General features: G+C 34.6%; 2 protein-coding genes across 2 annotated transcripts; both read right to left on the bottom strand.

The window, feature by feature from the left end:
* LOC106425977 (indole glucosinolate O-methyltransferase 1-like) lies at positions 1-1,553 on the bottom strand. Its single transcript, XM_013866689.3, has 3 exons — positions 977-1,553; positions 513-885; positions 1-415 (listed from the first exon to the last, which is right to left on the bottom strand). The coding sequence occupies exons 1-3, from the start codon at positions 1,411-1,413 to the stop codon at positions 107-109; spliced, it is 1,119 nt and encodes a 372-aa protein (XP_013722143.2). The 5' UTR covers positions 1,414-1,553; the 3' UTR covers positions 1-106.
* A 6,419-nt stretch (positions 1,554-7,972) lies between these two features.
* On the bottom strand, positions 7,973-9,510 carry LOC106425976 (indole glucosinolate O-methyltransferase 4-like). The gene is made up of 3 exons (XM_013866688.3): positions 8,945-9,510; positions 8,485-8,857; positions 7,973-8,395 (listed from the first exon to the last, which is right to left on the bottom strand). The coding sequence occupies exons 1-3, from the start codon at positions 9,385-9,387 to the stop codon at positions 8,087-8,089; spliced, it is 1,125 nt and encodes a 374-aa protein (XP_013722142.2). The 5' UTR covers positions 9,388-9,510; the 3' UTR covers positions 7,973-8,086.
* Positions 9,511-12,421: the final 2,911 nt, after the last annotated feature.

The raw sequence follows: 12,421 nt of genomic DNA on the forward strand, positions 1-12,421 counted from the left end.
TGATAAATCAAACACTTTTTATTGCTTGAAGCGTATTACATATATCAAGAAAAGAACTGAAACATAGAGATAAATTAACAATTAACGAAGAGCATAGTTCTGGATTTTAAACATTTTCTTTACAGAACTCAATAATCCAGCAGTGATAAGCCTGGCAAACGAATTTGCAGTGGGTGAAGCCTGATTCCATGGCTAAAGCTTCAAACTCAGCACGGGACCTCTCTTTTCCACCGGAGCATTGTGTGAACATCAGCATATCCATATCAAAGGCAATGTTCGCGTTGATATCTCCACTCTCAGCATTATCAGGAGTGACTAGTTCTATGACAACAACTTTACCGTTCTCCGGTAGTGATTTCCTACAATTCTTAAGAATTTTTATGCAGTCTTCGTCGGTCCAATCATGAAGTATACGCTGTTAAAACAAATTAAATCCCAAAAAGTAAATACAAAGTAATACATACATTCACTTAAATAAATATGTGGTAAACAAAGAGAGTTGTTAAACTTACTTTTAATATCATGGTATCTCCCTTTGGAACCTCTACGAACATATCTCCCGCTACATGTTCCACCCCAGGGTAAGAAGGTGCTTGTGCCAAGGCACAAGTCAGATCAAAGTTGATACCCTTTATATTGGGATAATTAGAAGTAACAACACCAAGAGTGTTGCCAACTCCTCCTCCAACATCAACCAACACATCCACGTCTTTGAAGCCTTGGTAAACTTCAAGAGCCTTCTTCACGACAGCGATGGTGAATCCTGTCTGGTTAAAGAGCTTGCTGAACCTCTCATCAGTTCCCATATAGTCGAAGAGTTTCATGCCACCATGTGCACGGCCAAATGCATCTCCTCCTTTTAGCACCACATCTTTCAATTGTGCCCTACGAATATTAGCATATCAACAACGTAAGATTCATTGTGTTTTATTTATTTTTATTTTTTATAATTTTAAACAGTTGAATAAAAAATTACCAAGTGTTGAGGAAGACGCTGTCGGAATTGACAATGACTTGAGAAGCTAAGGATCCAATATCTTGAATGTTATTTTTCAAGAAGAACCTGCATATTGGCTCGGCTTTGTAAACCCTCTGGTCCTTTTTGGCTTGGACCGTACCGCACTTGACCATGGAGTAGCTAGCGAGTAGACGTAGCATCCTGTCCAACAAAGCCGGCGCCTCAGGGTTACGAGGCGTAGTTGGTAGCCTACTTGCTATCTCGGAAGGTGAGAGGAACACTGAGGCGGCGTAGAGAGTGTCAAAGACACCGAGCTCAAGGGCAGCTTTGAGAACCATGGGAAAGGCAGCGGCATTGGCTAATCTCACGGCCATCAAACCCAACTCATTATCATCATCGATAACAACTTGGCTTTTGGGGTTAGAGCTTAAGGTTTCTTCGTTAAGGATTCCCATTTTTAATTCTCTTTATTTGTTCCTTCTCTACCTTGGTGATCAAACTGGTGATCAAACTGATCAGAAGCGAAGAAACAAGGAGAGTTTGTGTGTTTATGTGTCTTCTATGTAGTGTTGCGGATGATGATGCTTATGGATATTGGATCCTACTTCTTATAGCTTAGATTTAGCCTCCTTTTTATTTATTTAATTTATTTTTATAATAATTTCATTTAAGTATATTGTCGGCTTGCAGGTCCATTTGGCTGGCTGAATAGTTAGTCTCTATGTAGAAAAGTAAGAGCAAATTGTGGCGGCTTAGATCTTGTTTCACTTTAGTTTTCTTCTTCTCCTAATTGTGTTTAGTGAAAGTCAAGCCAATCTAATTTCAACACTAAAAAAGATCAACCAAGTGACTATATAAGTATTTTACAAAAAAAACTATGGGAGATATTTGCTTAATTTTGTATTTTGTTCTTCAATTTGACTAACATAATAGTATTATAATACTCACTATCAAAAAAATAAAATAATTAAGAATGGGGCAATTATTTGGACAAAAAAGTGAGTGTAACATCACAAGCTGTTAAATATCCAAGATGCATAACTCCATTTATACTGTCAAAACAGATACATGAATATGTGAATTACGAGATATTTTAATTTTAATATAAAATACTTAAACAATATGAAAATAAATACTTTTATTATTTATAGCTTTAGCAAATAACGAGTTTGGTTTCTCCATGAGTTATTTGCCAGAGTTTTTAAAGGTCGGTACTACAGGAATGCTTCACCCCTGGAACCGATTCGCTCATATTCTCCATCCTATGGATGGCGGAGTATTGTCTCTGCTAGATCTCTGGTAAGCAAAAGACTAATCAAAAGGGTGGGAACAGGCTCTTCTATATTTGTATGGAATGATCCATGGCTCCCAACCACTCGCCCGAGACCAGCTAATAAAAATCAACATAATTTATATCCGGACCTCACAGTGGAGTCACTCATTAACTCCACTTCGCGTACTTGGAATTCTCAGGCAATTCGGGCATTGGTGGAACCACAGGATGCAAAACTTATAGAAAGTCTACCACTGAGTAGAACTCAGAGGATAGATCGGGATGGATGACATTTTACCAAAAATGGAAAATATACAGTTAAATCAGGATATCAGGTGGAGAGGATTTACCCAGATAGGGCACGACCACCCTCTATGCTTGGGCCCACGGTTAATGTCTTAAAGGCTTATTGCTGGAAAATAAAATGTCCACCAAAGTTAAAACATTTCCTCTGGCAGCTCGTGTCAGGAAGTATAGCAGTTAGGAAAAATTTACAAGGGAGAGGGATTAAATGAGATATTTGTTGTGCCAGGTGTGGAGCCGATGAGGAATCGATAAATCATGTTTTTTTTGAATGTCCTCCAGTGCTTCAGGTTTGGGCTCTTTCGAAGATACCGTCGAACCTAGATGTTTTTCCAACAAAGTCGTTTTTCACAAATATAGATCATCTATTTTGGAGAGTTTTACCACAAATGGAGGATCATCAGTTTGCCTGGATTTTATGGTACATTTGGAAAGGACGTAATAACAAAGTGTTTAGTAATTTGGATATTGACCCTATGGATACACTCAAGTTGGCAGAAACATAATCTAAATTATGGGCGGAGGCCCAGGTTTTAAACGAGCAGAGAACAGAACCACGACCTATGGTTACGTCTTTGCCGAGAATTCCGGGTAGATGGTGTTTTATAGATGGTTCTTGGAAAGATAAGGATATCTTTTCAGGGCAAGGATGGCTTAGTACACTATTGGGTTTTAATGGTTTATTGGGGGCGAGGAATGTTCGGGCTAGTCTCTCTCCTCTTCATGCGGAGATGGAAGCGCTACTCTGGGCAATGGAATGTATGAGGAACCTACGTCAATTTCAGGTCACATTTGCAACGGATTGTTCTCAATTGGTGAAGATGGTTTCCGAACCGGAAGAATGACCGGCTTTTGCAGATTATTTGGACGATTACAAGATCCTGAAGGAGAGTTTCACAAGATCAGACATCATCCATGTTCCACGAACGCTAAACACTATGGCGGATAGTCTAGCCCGTAAAGCTAGGATGCAGCTGTCGCATGTTGTTCATATGGATGTAGATCACCCAGTTTGGTTTACAGAGTCAATATGAGTCTGTAAAAGTCGATGACAAAAAAAAAAAAAAAAAAAAAATTATTTATAGCTTTAAACCTTAATGGATTATTATTTTTGTTAAGAAATCGACACAATACTTTTTAACAAAAATATTATTGGTTTTCAGAAATAATTGATGAACTTACCTGGAGTTTGGTTTTTTTTTTTTTTTTTTGTCGTCAACTTTACAAACTCATACAGACTCTGTAAACCAAGCCGGAAGATATTGATCCATGTGAACGACGAAAGACGGCTGAAACCTAACACTGCGTGCTAGGCTATCCGCCTTTGTATTCTGCGCTCTTGGTACATGAACGATCTCCGCCTTTGTATTCTGCGCTCCTTTGTATTCTACCTGGAGTTTGGTGTAGTACTATTTTTTGTCTTCTATGATATTTAAACAGTGAAACCGATCTTTACAACGACGAACTCTTTCAGAAACCAAAACCGAGCACAAAATGAACATTCCGGAGCCAACAACGTCGACATAGATATTTGATCCTATATTTGGTATACATACCAAATTGCATCATATATATATTTTTAATAACCATTGAGATTCCAAAAACTTTGTAGACCCAAAATAAGCATGGACATTATCTGGATTCGAAGACCCGAACCAGAACCGATCCGCAAATACAAGTATCCGAAAGTACAAGTTCGTGTCCGGGTCTAGGGCCATACTAAAGTACCTGTTGGATCATTTTTCTTTGGATCTGCGGATCTTGATTTGAGTCCGGGTCCTATCCGAGATCCGATCGGGTATCCGAAGTATCCAAAAAATATTGTATATATTAGGTATATTTGGGTATATTTTGGTATTTCATATATTTTTTTAAGTTCAGGGTTTAGGTTTTTGGATATAATTTTAGGTTTCGAGTAAAAATTTAGATTTTCAGAAAATATAATTTGGGTATTCGGGTGTCTTTTGGGTGTTTTGGTCTGATTTTGGATAATTTTTCGGGGTATTTTTGACTATTTTTGCGGTTCTTCTGGTATTTTTAGAGTTTTCGAATATTTTTCGAGTTTTCGCACTACAAAAAAATACTCATTTAACATCACTTATTTTAAATATTTGAAAGAATTTTACATCACTTAAATAAATAACTGTGAAAGTGGTGATGCAAATAATTTGCATCATTCTATAGATAAATGATACAAAAATAATTAATATTTATATCATTAATTGTAAGTCATACAAATATGCATCAATTATACAAAATGATACCAAAATTAAATCAGTTTTTCTAAATGATGTAAGTATTAACATCAATTGAAACAATTGATTTTAATTATTTATTAATAACTGAAATTAAATTAATATCAAAACATCAAAATTATTTTAAGATTTTATTATTTATAATTATTTTTTTAATTTTTTATTTGTACATAATTGACGTTAAATAATATCAATGGATAAATTAATTAAATATTCATTAATTTTTAATTGAAATACAATAAATCTGACGAAGAAGAAAAAAAAACTAAAGAACAAATATAGAGAGAAACATTAAACAAGATGGAAGAAGAGGAATTCAAAGAAACATAGAAAATAATTGTAAAACAGTTAGGTGGAATTGACCATAAAGAGCTTCATGCCTTCATCAATCGAAATTCTTCTTCTTTTTATCCTCATTCCTTGTATCCATGTTTTTATCTCCAATGTCTGTTGATGGTGTGAAACTGAATCGATTTAGCACCGAAGTGGAGGAGATTCATCAGAAAATTCTTCATCAACTGCTACTTCTTTAGAGTTTTACTTCTTTTTAGATTTCGAGTAGACGCATCTCCTCTTAGAGCATGATTATTGGAGGGTTCTTATGGTGAGGCTCTTAGCGGAATATAAGAACCGGTCTCTTAATTTTTACCTAAAAAGACTAAGAACCAGCTTTTAAAACTCTTATTTAAGAACCAGTTCTTAGTTTTTTAGTTAAAAGTTATTCTGCGAACTCCATCCTAAGAATTCTCCAATAATCATACTCTGTCTTGAGACGTTCTGTTTCCTAACAAAGAAAAACCGTTCTAACAAAAATATATAAGTCTAATTTTTCAACAAATGAAAAAAATAAGATGCAGAAGAAAAAAAAATATACTTCTTCAGAAAGTTTTCACCGAATCTAAATAGCAACCCTGCATAAGAACAATACCCATCATTATGACTCATAAGACAAGAAAGTTTGAGAAACTAAAAGAGGAAGAAGAACCCGTGAATGCATTCACAACAAAAAGACGAAGATGCTTAATTTTTGAAGTGAAGAGTTATAAAAGAAATTAGAGCTCCAATTAAATTAAAGCCATAAGAATAGTAACTACTTCCGTAATCTTTGAATTTTGAAGTGTAAGAAATTCTTGTAACCGTTCAAGTAAATTATTTTTTTTAAAGCTTTGTAGTGGTATTAACTGATGCAAAATTTAAATAAAAGAACATCATTTTAACTTAATTGACGTTAAAGAAAAACACAGTTATATATTTTTGGTTCGCATCAATTTTTATTGATGTGAATTTTATGTCATATTAATAAGTGATGCTAACCAAAAATAATAATTACATCAATTATTTAATTGATATAAATGTATAGAATCATATCATTTTTGTGTAAATGATACAAATTAATAAAGTTTATATCATTTTATTGAAATGATGTCGAATTATTTAATTATACTATCAATTATTAGAACTGATTTAAAATTATATATATTTGTATCATTTACAAATAAATAATTTAAAATAACATCATTTATTTATGTGATACCATTTAAGTGATACAATACATACTTTTTTTCGTAGTGTGGGGTCCAATTCGGGTATTTCAGGTTCTTTTCGGATCTTAAATATTCGAACCGATCCGAATCCAAAATATATCCGATAATTATGGATATTTTACGGGTATTGAAATTATAGATCTAAACCGATCCAGGCTCGTTAAGAACCAACCCGGAACCGTGTACCTATATGGATCCAAATTTCCAGGACCCGAATGATCCGGACCCGATGAGACCCGATCCGAACCCGATCTGAGGATCCGAATGCCCATGCCTAACCCATAGACTAATTTTACAATGTCTTCAAGATACACAATTAATTCACATAATGTCATGACTAGGTGGCGAAGCATTACATAATATATATTTGAAACATATATCATATTATTTAGCTATAAAACAATTTTTTTGAATTAATAAGCGTATAAATATAAAGAGAAATTTCCTATGATGGTTATTTTTATTTTTTTGTCACAAAATAGTTATCAATGGGAAAAATGACAAAAAATGTTTTATTAAAGAATAAAAATATATTTATACCATAGTGTTAATTAATCTAGATTTAAAGTTTAGAGTCAATGAGTGAGGTTTTGAAAACATGGTTTCAAATTTAAAAAAATAAAAAATAAATATTAAAAGTTTCAAAATAAAATAGAGAATAAAATAGAGATATTTTGGTCATTTTCATTATTAAAAGCTATTTTTTTAATAAAAACTTAAAAAATGCTATTTGAGAGAATTGTCCAAATACAAATGTACTTAAATATATGAAAAGGTGCAATAGAAAATTAGTCCACCTAGTAACACATAATCAAATGAAAATAATATATAACAATTCTTTTTAATAGTGATGTACATCTAAACACAAATATGAATAATTAACACATGTTCAAATATTAAAAACTGCCAGTAATTTATAAATATTATTATATTACAAAATGAAAACATCTCGGATCAAAATCTAGTTGGTTAATTAAACCAACCAACCAACGAGCATAACGAAACAAAATTTCTTACAAATCAAGTTGGTAGGTGCCCAAGCGATTTTGGCATGGTTTTCGCGTGGTTGATGCCTGTAAGGTAGTTGGTGATGCAATAAGTTGTTAGAATATCCATCTTTTAGATATTTTTATTTGGGACAAAAAAATAAAATTTTTGTAAACTAAAAATAATAGTATTTAAATATATTTATTTAATTAGTTTTTAGTTTATACAGAAAAAAATAAATCAACCATAAACTGTCATGTTTAAAATATATATCTCAAAATATCTCAAAATGTTTCAAATGATGTTTTTTGTCATTGTTTTCTTTAAGAAATCTTTACTAACTTTTATTAAAAATTAATGGAATTTGTTTCATGGATATGAAGATTACCGATTTTTGTGAAAAAACTCAATTTATGACATAACAACAAAGTTAATTCTATTTCTCATTTTTCTCCAAAACCATATATACCAACAAGGTATATAATGGTTGCCTTTCATATATATATATATATATATATATATAATCCCGTCTGTAAATTTCTATTAGAGATGCAAACTAAATTCAAGCAAAAAAGTTTCTCTCAAGTTTTTTTGCAATAAAAGGTCCATTAGATAGGTAGCCTTGTGTCGATATGAAAAGTACAATGAAAAAAAAAACAAAAAAAAACTTATTTTTCTTTCATATTGCTCGAACACACATACATACAAAGTATGATCATCACAAACAAAGAACTGAAACGAAGATGAAATGTTTTAGTTTTGTATTTTACACATTTTCTTTACAAAACTCAATGATCCAGCAGTGATAAGCCTGGCAGACGAATTTGCAATGGGTGAAGCCAGAAGCTATAGCCAAAGCTTCAAACTCGTCTCGTGACCTTTCTTTTCCACCAGAACATTGGGTGAACATCAACATATCCATATCAAATGCAATGTTCGCGTTGATGTCCCCATTATCAGCGTCATCAGGAGTGACTAGTTCTATGACAACGACTTTACCGTTCTCCGGTAGTGATTTCCAGCAATTCTTGAGAATTTTAACGCAGTCTTCGTCGGTCCAATCATGTAATATACGCTATAAACACAAATATGATCCCACATGTAAGTACAAAAAACAAGTACATATAGTTTCAATAAATATGAATGATAAACTAATGAGCTTACTTTTAATATCATGGCAGCTCCTTTTGGAACCTCTACGAACATATCTCCCGCTACATGTTCCACTCCAGGGTAAGAAGGCGCTTGTGCCAAGGCACAGGTCAGATCAAAATTTACACCCTTAATATTGGGATACTTTGAAGTAACAACACCAAGGGTGTTGCCAACTCCTCCTCCAACGTCAACCAACACATCCACATCTTTGAAGCCTTGGTAAACTTCAAGAGCCTTCTTCACTACAGCGATGGTGAATCCTGTCTGGTTAAAGAGTTTGCTGAATCTCTCATCAGTTCCCATATAGTCAAAGAGTTTCATGCCACCATGTGCACGGCCAAATGCATCTCCTCCTTCAAGTACCACATCTTTCAGTTGTGCCCTATAATTCACGTATTACTATAGTAAGATTTCATTACCGTATTAACAAAGATTCCAAAACTGATGAAAATAAAATTTTGAAAATTACCAGGTATTGAGGAAGACGCTGTCAAAATTGACAATGACTTGAGACGCAAGGGATCCAATATCTTGAATGTTATCTTTCAAGAAGAACCTGCAAATTGGCTCGGCTCTGTAGACTCTCTCGCCCTTTCCAAACTTATCGCATTTGACCATGGAGTAGCTAGCGAGTAGACGAAGCATCCGGTCCAACAAAACTGGTGCCTCAGGGTTACGTGGAGTAGTTGGTAACCTACTCGCTATCTCAGATGGTGAGAGGAAGGCGTCGGTGCGAGCGGCTTCGGCGTAAAGAGTGTCAAAAACACCGAGCTCGAGGGAGGCCTTGAGAACCATGGGAAAGGCTGCGGCATTGGCTAGTCTCACGGCCATCAAACCTAACTCATTATCATCATCAATAACAGTTTGGGTTTTAAGGTTAGAGCTCAAAGTTTCTTCAAAAGGGAATCCCATTTTTTCTTGTCTTTCAAGGTACTGCACACGACACTTATCAGAAAGCGAGAGTCTGTGTGTGTTGGGATGATAGTTTGGTATATTTCTGATGCACCTTCGTTTCTCCTTTTATAGCTAAAAGTTTGGATATTTTTTTCTCGTTATTTAGTTTCATATAAATATATTGTTGGCGTGCCGGTCCATCTTGGGCGCTGAATAGTCTGTATGTTAATGTACCGCAGAAAAGTAAGAACCACTTATGGCTGCTGAAATCTTGTTTCAAGTCAGTGGATTTAGTCAAAGTTCAAAGCATTGATTTATTCTAATTTCACCACTATAGACGTACGGGACAATCTATAAAAACTATATTGTTAAGGTCAGAGTCCACAAACCATTTATTAAAAAACAACAATGACGCTAAATCATTCGTTTTTTGTTTGTTTATGCATTTATTCAGTTTGATCGACAAGGAGATCTTATCAATACATTATAATACCACACCGATGCATATAGCAACGACTTGGTCATGACGACTATGGAATTGGATAAGTTAAAAATCACTTCTTCTTAGATACTAAATTTATATACTTTCTCTGATATTCTTCCTTTGTCAAATTTTCTTTAGTTAATTTTTTAAAAAAGTTCAATATATTGTTGGCATGCCGGTCCATTGGAAGATTTAAAAGAAAGAACAACTCATTTTCGTGCCTCTCATAGACTTTCCAGTAAAAAAAACTAAAAAATCCCCTGCTGATATAGTGAATTGGAGCTGTCTTTAAGTATGTAAATCTTTTAATTATTTCCCTATAAAAATATCGTTGGGGGATGTTTCTTCCTGGGTGTGTCCGACTGCGCAAATGTGTCTGTCAACACTCAAGACAGTCATGGCTCATGGCAAGCCGAAATTTTACCAAATAAGAGTACTTGAATGTAACAAGTTTCACAACTTATATTCAAGACTTGTCAACTTAAACATTCCAAGTTTAGTATTTTAATTTTTTTAATAGTAGTTATCATTATTATTTTGAGCAATATCTAATTATATAAAGTACACTTTGCTTCTTTCCTAGGTTGTGCACCTCAGCAGACAGGTCAATAATTCAGGCGATATCATGACGACACGTGTCCTTTAAATGATGTTGTGCGTTTTGTTGTCGGTCTTTTTTAGAATTTTTGGGCTTTTTGCATAATCCCTTATCCGGCCCGATAGACAGCAAGACCAACACACAAATTTTAGGGTTAGTGATCTTCTTCCACAAATAAGCGTCTTCTCCTTCGTTCTCTGATATATCTATGGAGTTCGAGATGTTGAATCGTTTTGCGGATCTTTGACGTTTTGTCTTATCTTCTAATCTACGGAAACAATATTCATTGCCTTATCATACTCCTTAAATCCATCACCCCCTTCGAGCACGATCTGTTCTTCAATGCACCTTATTCCTCTCCATCGGTAAGGCAAGTTCGTTTCTAGCCGGAAAGTCAGAACCAGGTACATATTACTGAGGTTACAACACTGTGGTTAGCGATTATAATACTCATCTGTTTCCAGTTCCTTTTGGATCTGTGAGCTTGATTATAAGATTGGTTATACAGCAATTGAATTATTAGTATTAGAGAAGTTTCTGGTAGCAATTTGTTTTCATCTGTTTAGCTATTGATCAATCTTATTCCAGTTTGTTTTTTATTGTTTTCAAACCCTCTACAGTGTTAGATTAAAGTCTACAACTTCTGGAACTTTCTTTGTCTTAGGTTTGTGCTCTTCTTTATGGAAGAGGATACGCATAAAAAGCGAGCATAACACGCTTTGTTGGCTTTTGTTGCAGAAAAGGGTTTATTTGATACTTGAGTATGCTGCTAGAGACGAGCTTTACAAGGAGCTTCAGAAATGCAAATACTTCAGCGAGAGACGAGCTGCTACTATTAGTCTCCCTTCCTTCAACAGTCAAGTCCAACTTTTGTTGGTGAAAAACTGACATCTTTATATGTTTACTTTGATAGTATGTTGCATCATTGGCAAGGGCTCTCATCTATTGCCATGGAAGCATGTGATACACAGAGATATCAAACCAGAAAATCTGTTAAACGGTGCTCAGGTTAGACAAGTTTTTACCGTTTTTTGCATTGGTATTTAATCTGAAACCAGCTTAATAACAATGTTCGTGGACTTTTAAATATCAGGGTGAGCTGAAGATTGCAGACTTTGGTTGGTCAGTGCGTACATTTAACCGCAGAAAGACAATGTGTGGCACATTTGATTACCTTCCTCCTGAGATGGGTAAAGTTAAAGACTTTGCTTGAAAGTTAATTTTGCTATGACATGAATTAATTTTAACAATGACCAATTGATTCTTTTTGTAATAGTTGAAAGCGTAAAATATACAATGAACAATCACATTTAATCTTCTCCATTTGAAAAATCCATTGTACCCATTAGAAGAAACCTTCCAATCCCCGCCGGTGTCTTCCTAAAAAATACAGGGACTTTCTATAAAGTGGAACTACATCGACTGCCAAAAGTGGAGCTTGGTTTCCCTGGAGTGGAACAAGACTTTTGAATTCACGTAAGTTTGCTTCTTCTGCTTTAGTTTCATTCTAGATCAGTATTTTCGTCAGTGATGATCTTTTTTTTATTATAAGCTTTCACTTACTTTAAGCTTATTCAATCTTTTTTTTCGCTACAAATCTCTCTGCAGCTTATCATCCTAGATATTCAGTTATAGTTCTTGGCCTAACTACAGGTGAGTGAGAATAAGTGTCTCGGGAACATCTTATTTTGAATTAGGACTCCACTGAAGAAGTCATTCAACATCTTAGTGGAAACGAAAACATTTTCAGCTTTTTATTTACCTGACAAAGATCCCGCGCGTACATGCTTCTATCTAGAGGGTAATGAATCGGGACCAGCATGAGATCTGACTCCAGGTTATGATGATGCGGACAGTGAGCATCTGAAATCTACACAATACTCAGCAGAAGCTTAGCTTCCAGAAGCAGTTGATGATCCCGCCATGATGGCTTACTGGGATACGTGATGGCTTACTAGGATGCTAGAAAA

The sequence above is a fragment of the Brassica napus genome, chromosome C8, assembly GCF_020379485.1.
Source record: "Brassica napus cultivar Da-Ae chromosome C8, Da-Ae, whole genome shotgun sequence".
In the NCBI taxonomy this organism is placed as follows: Eukaryota; Viridiplantae; Streptophyta; class Magnoliopsida; order Brassicales; family Brassicaceae; genus Brassica; species Brassica napus.

What these genes read in the sequence shown, in the direction of transcription:
- LOC106425976 (XM_013866688.3), bottom strand. Translation starts at nt 9,387, where the DNA reads ATGGGATTCCCTTTTGAAGAAACTTTGAGCTCTAACCTTAAAACCCAA. An exon ending in AGCGTCTTCCTCAATACCTG is followed by an intron (nt 8,858 to 8,944) that starts GTAATTTTCAAA and finishes CGTGAATTATAG; the next exon opens with GGCACAACTGAAAGATGTGG. An exon ending in GAGCTGCCATGATATTAAAA is followed by an intron (nt 8,396 to 8,484) that starts GTAAGCTCATTA and finishes TTGTGTTTATAG; the next exon opens with CGTATATTACATGATTGGAC.
- LOC106425977 (XM_013866689.3), bottom strand. Translation starts at nt 1,413, where the DNA reads ATGGGAATCCTTAACGAAGAAACCTTAAGCTCTAACCCCAAAAGCCAA. An exon ending in AGCGTCTTCCTCAACACTTG is followed by an intron (nt 886 to 976) that starts GTAATTTTTTAT and finishes TAATATTCGTAG; the next exon opens with GGCACAATTGAAAGATGTGG. An exon ending in GAGATACCATGATATTAAAA is followed by an intron (nt 416 to 512) that starts GTAAGTTTAACA and finishes TTGTTTTAACAG; the next exon opens with CGTATACTTCATGATTGGAC.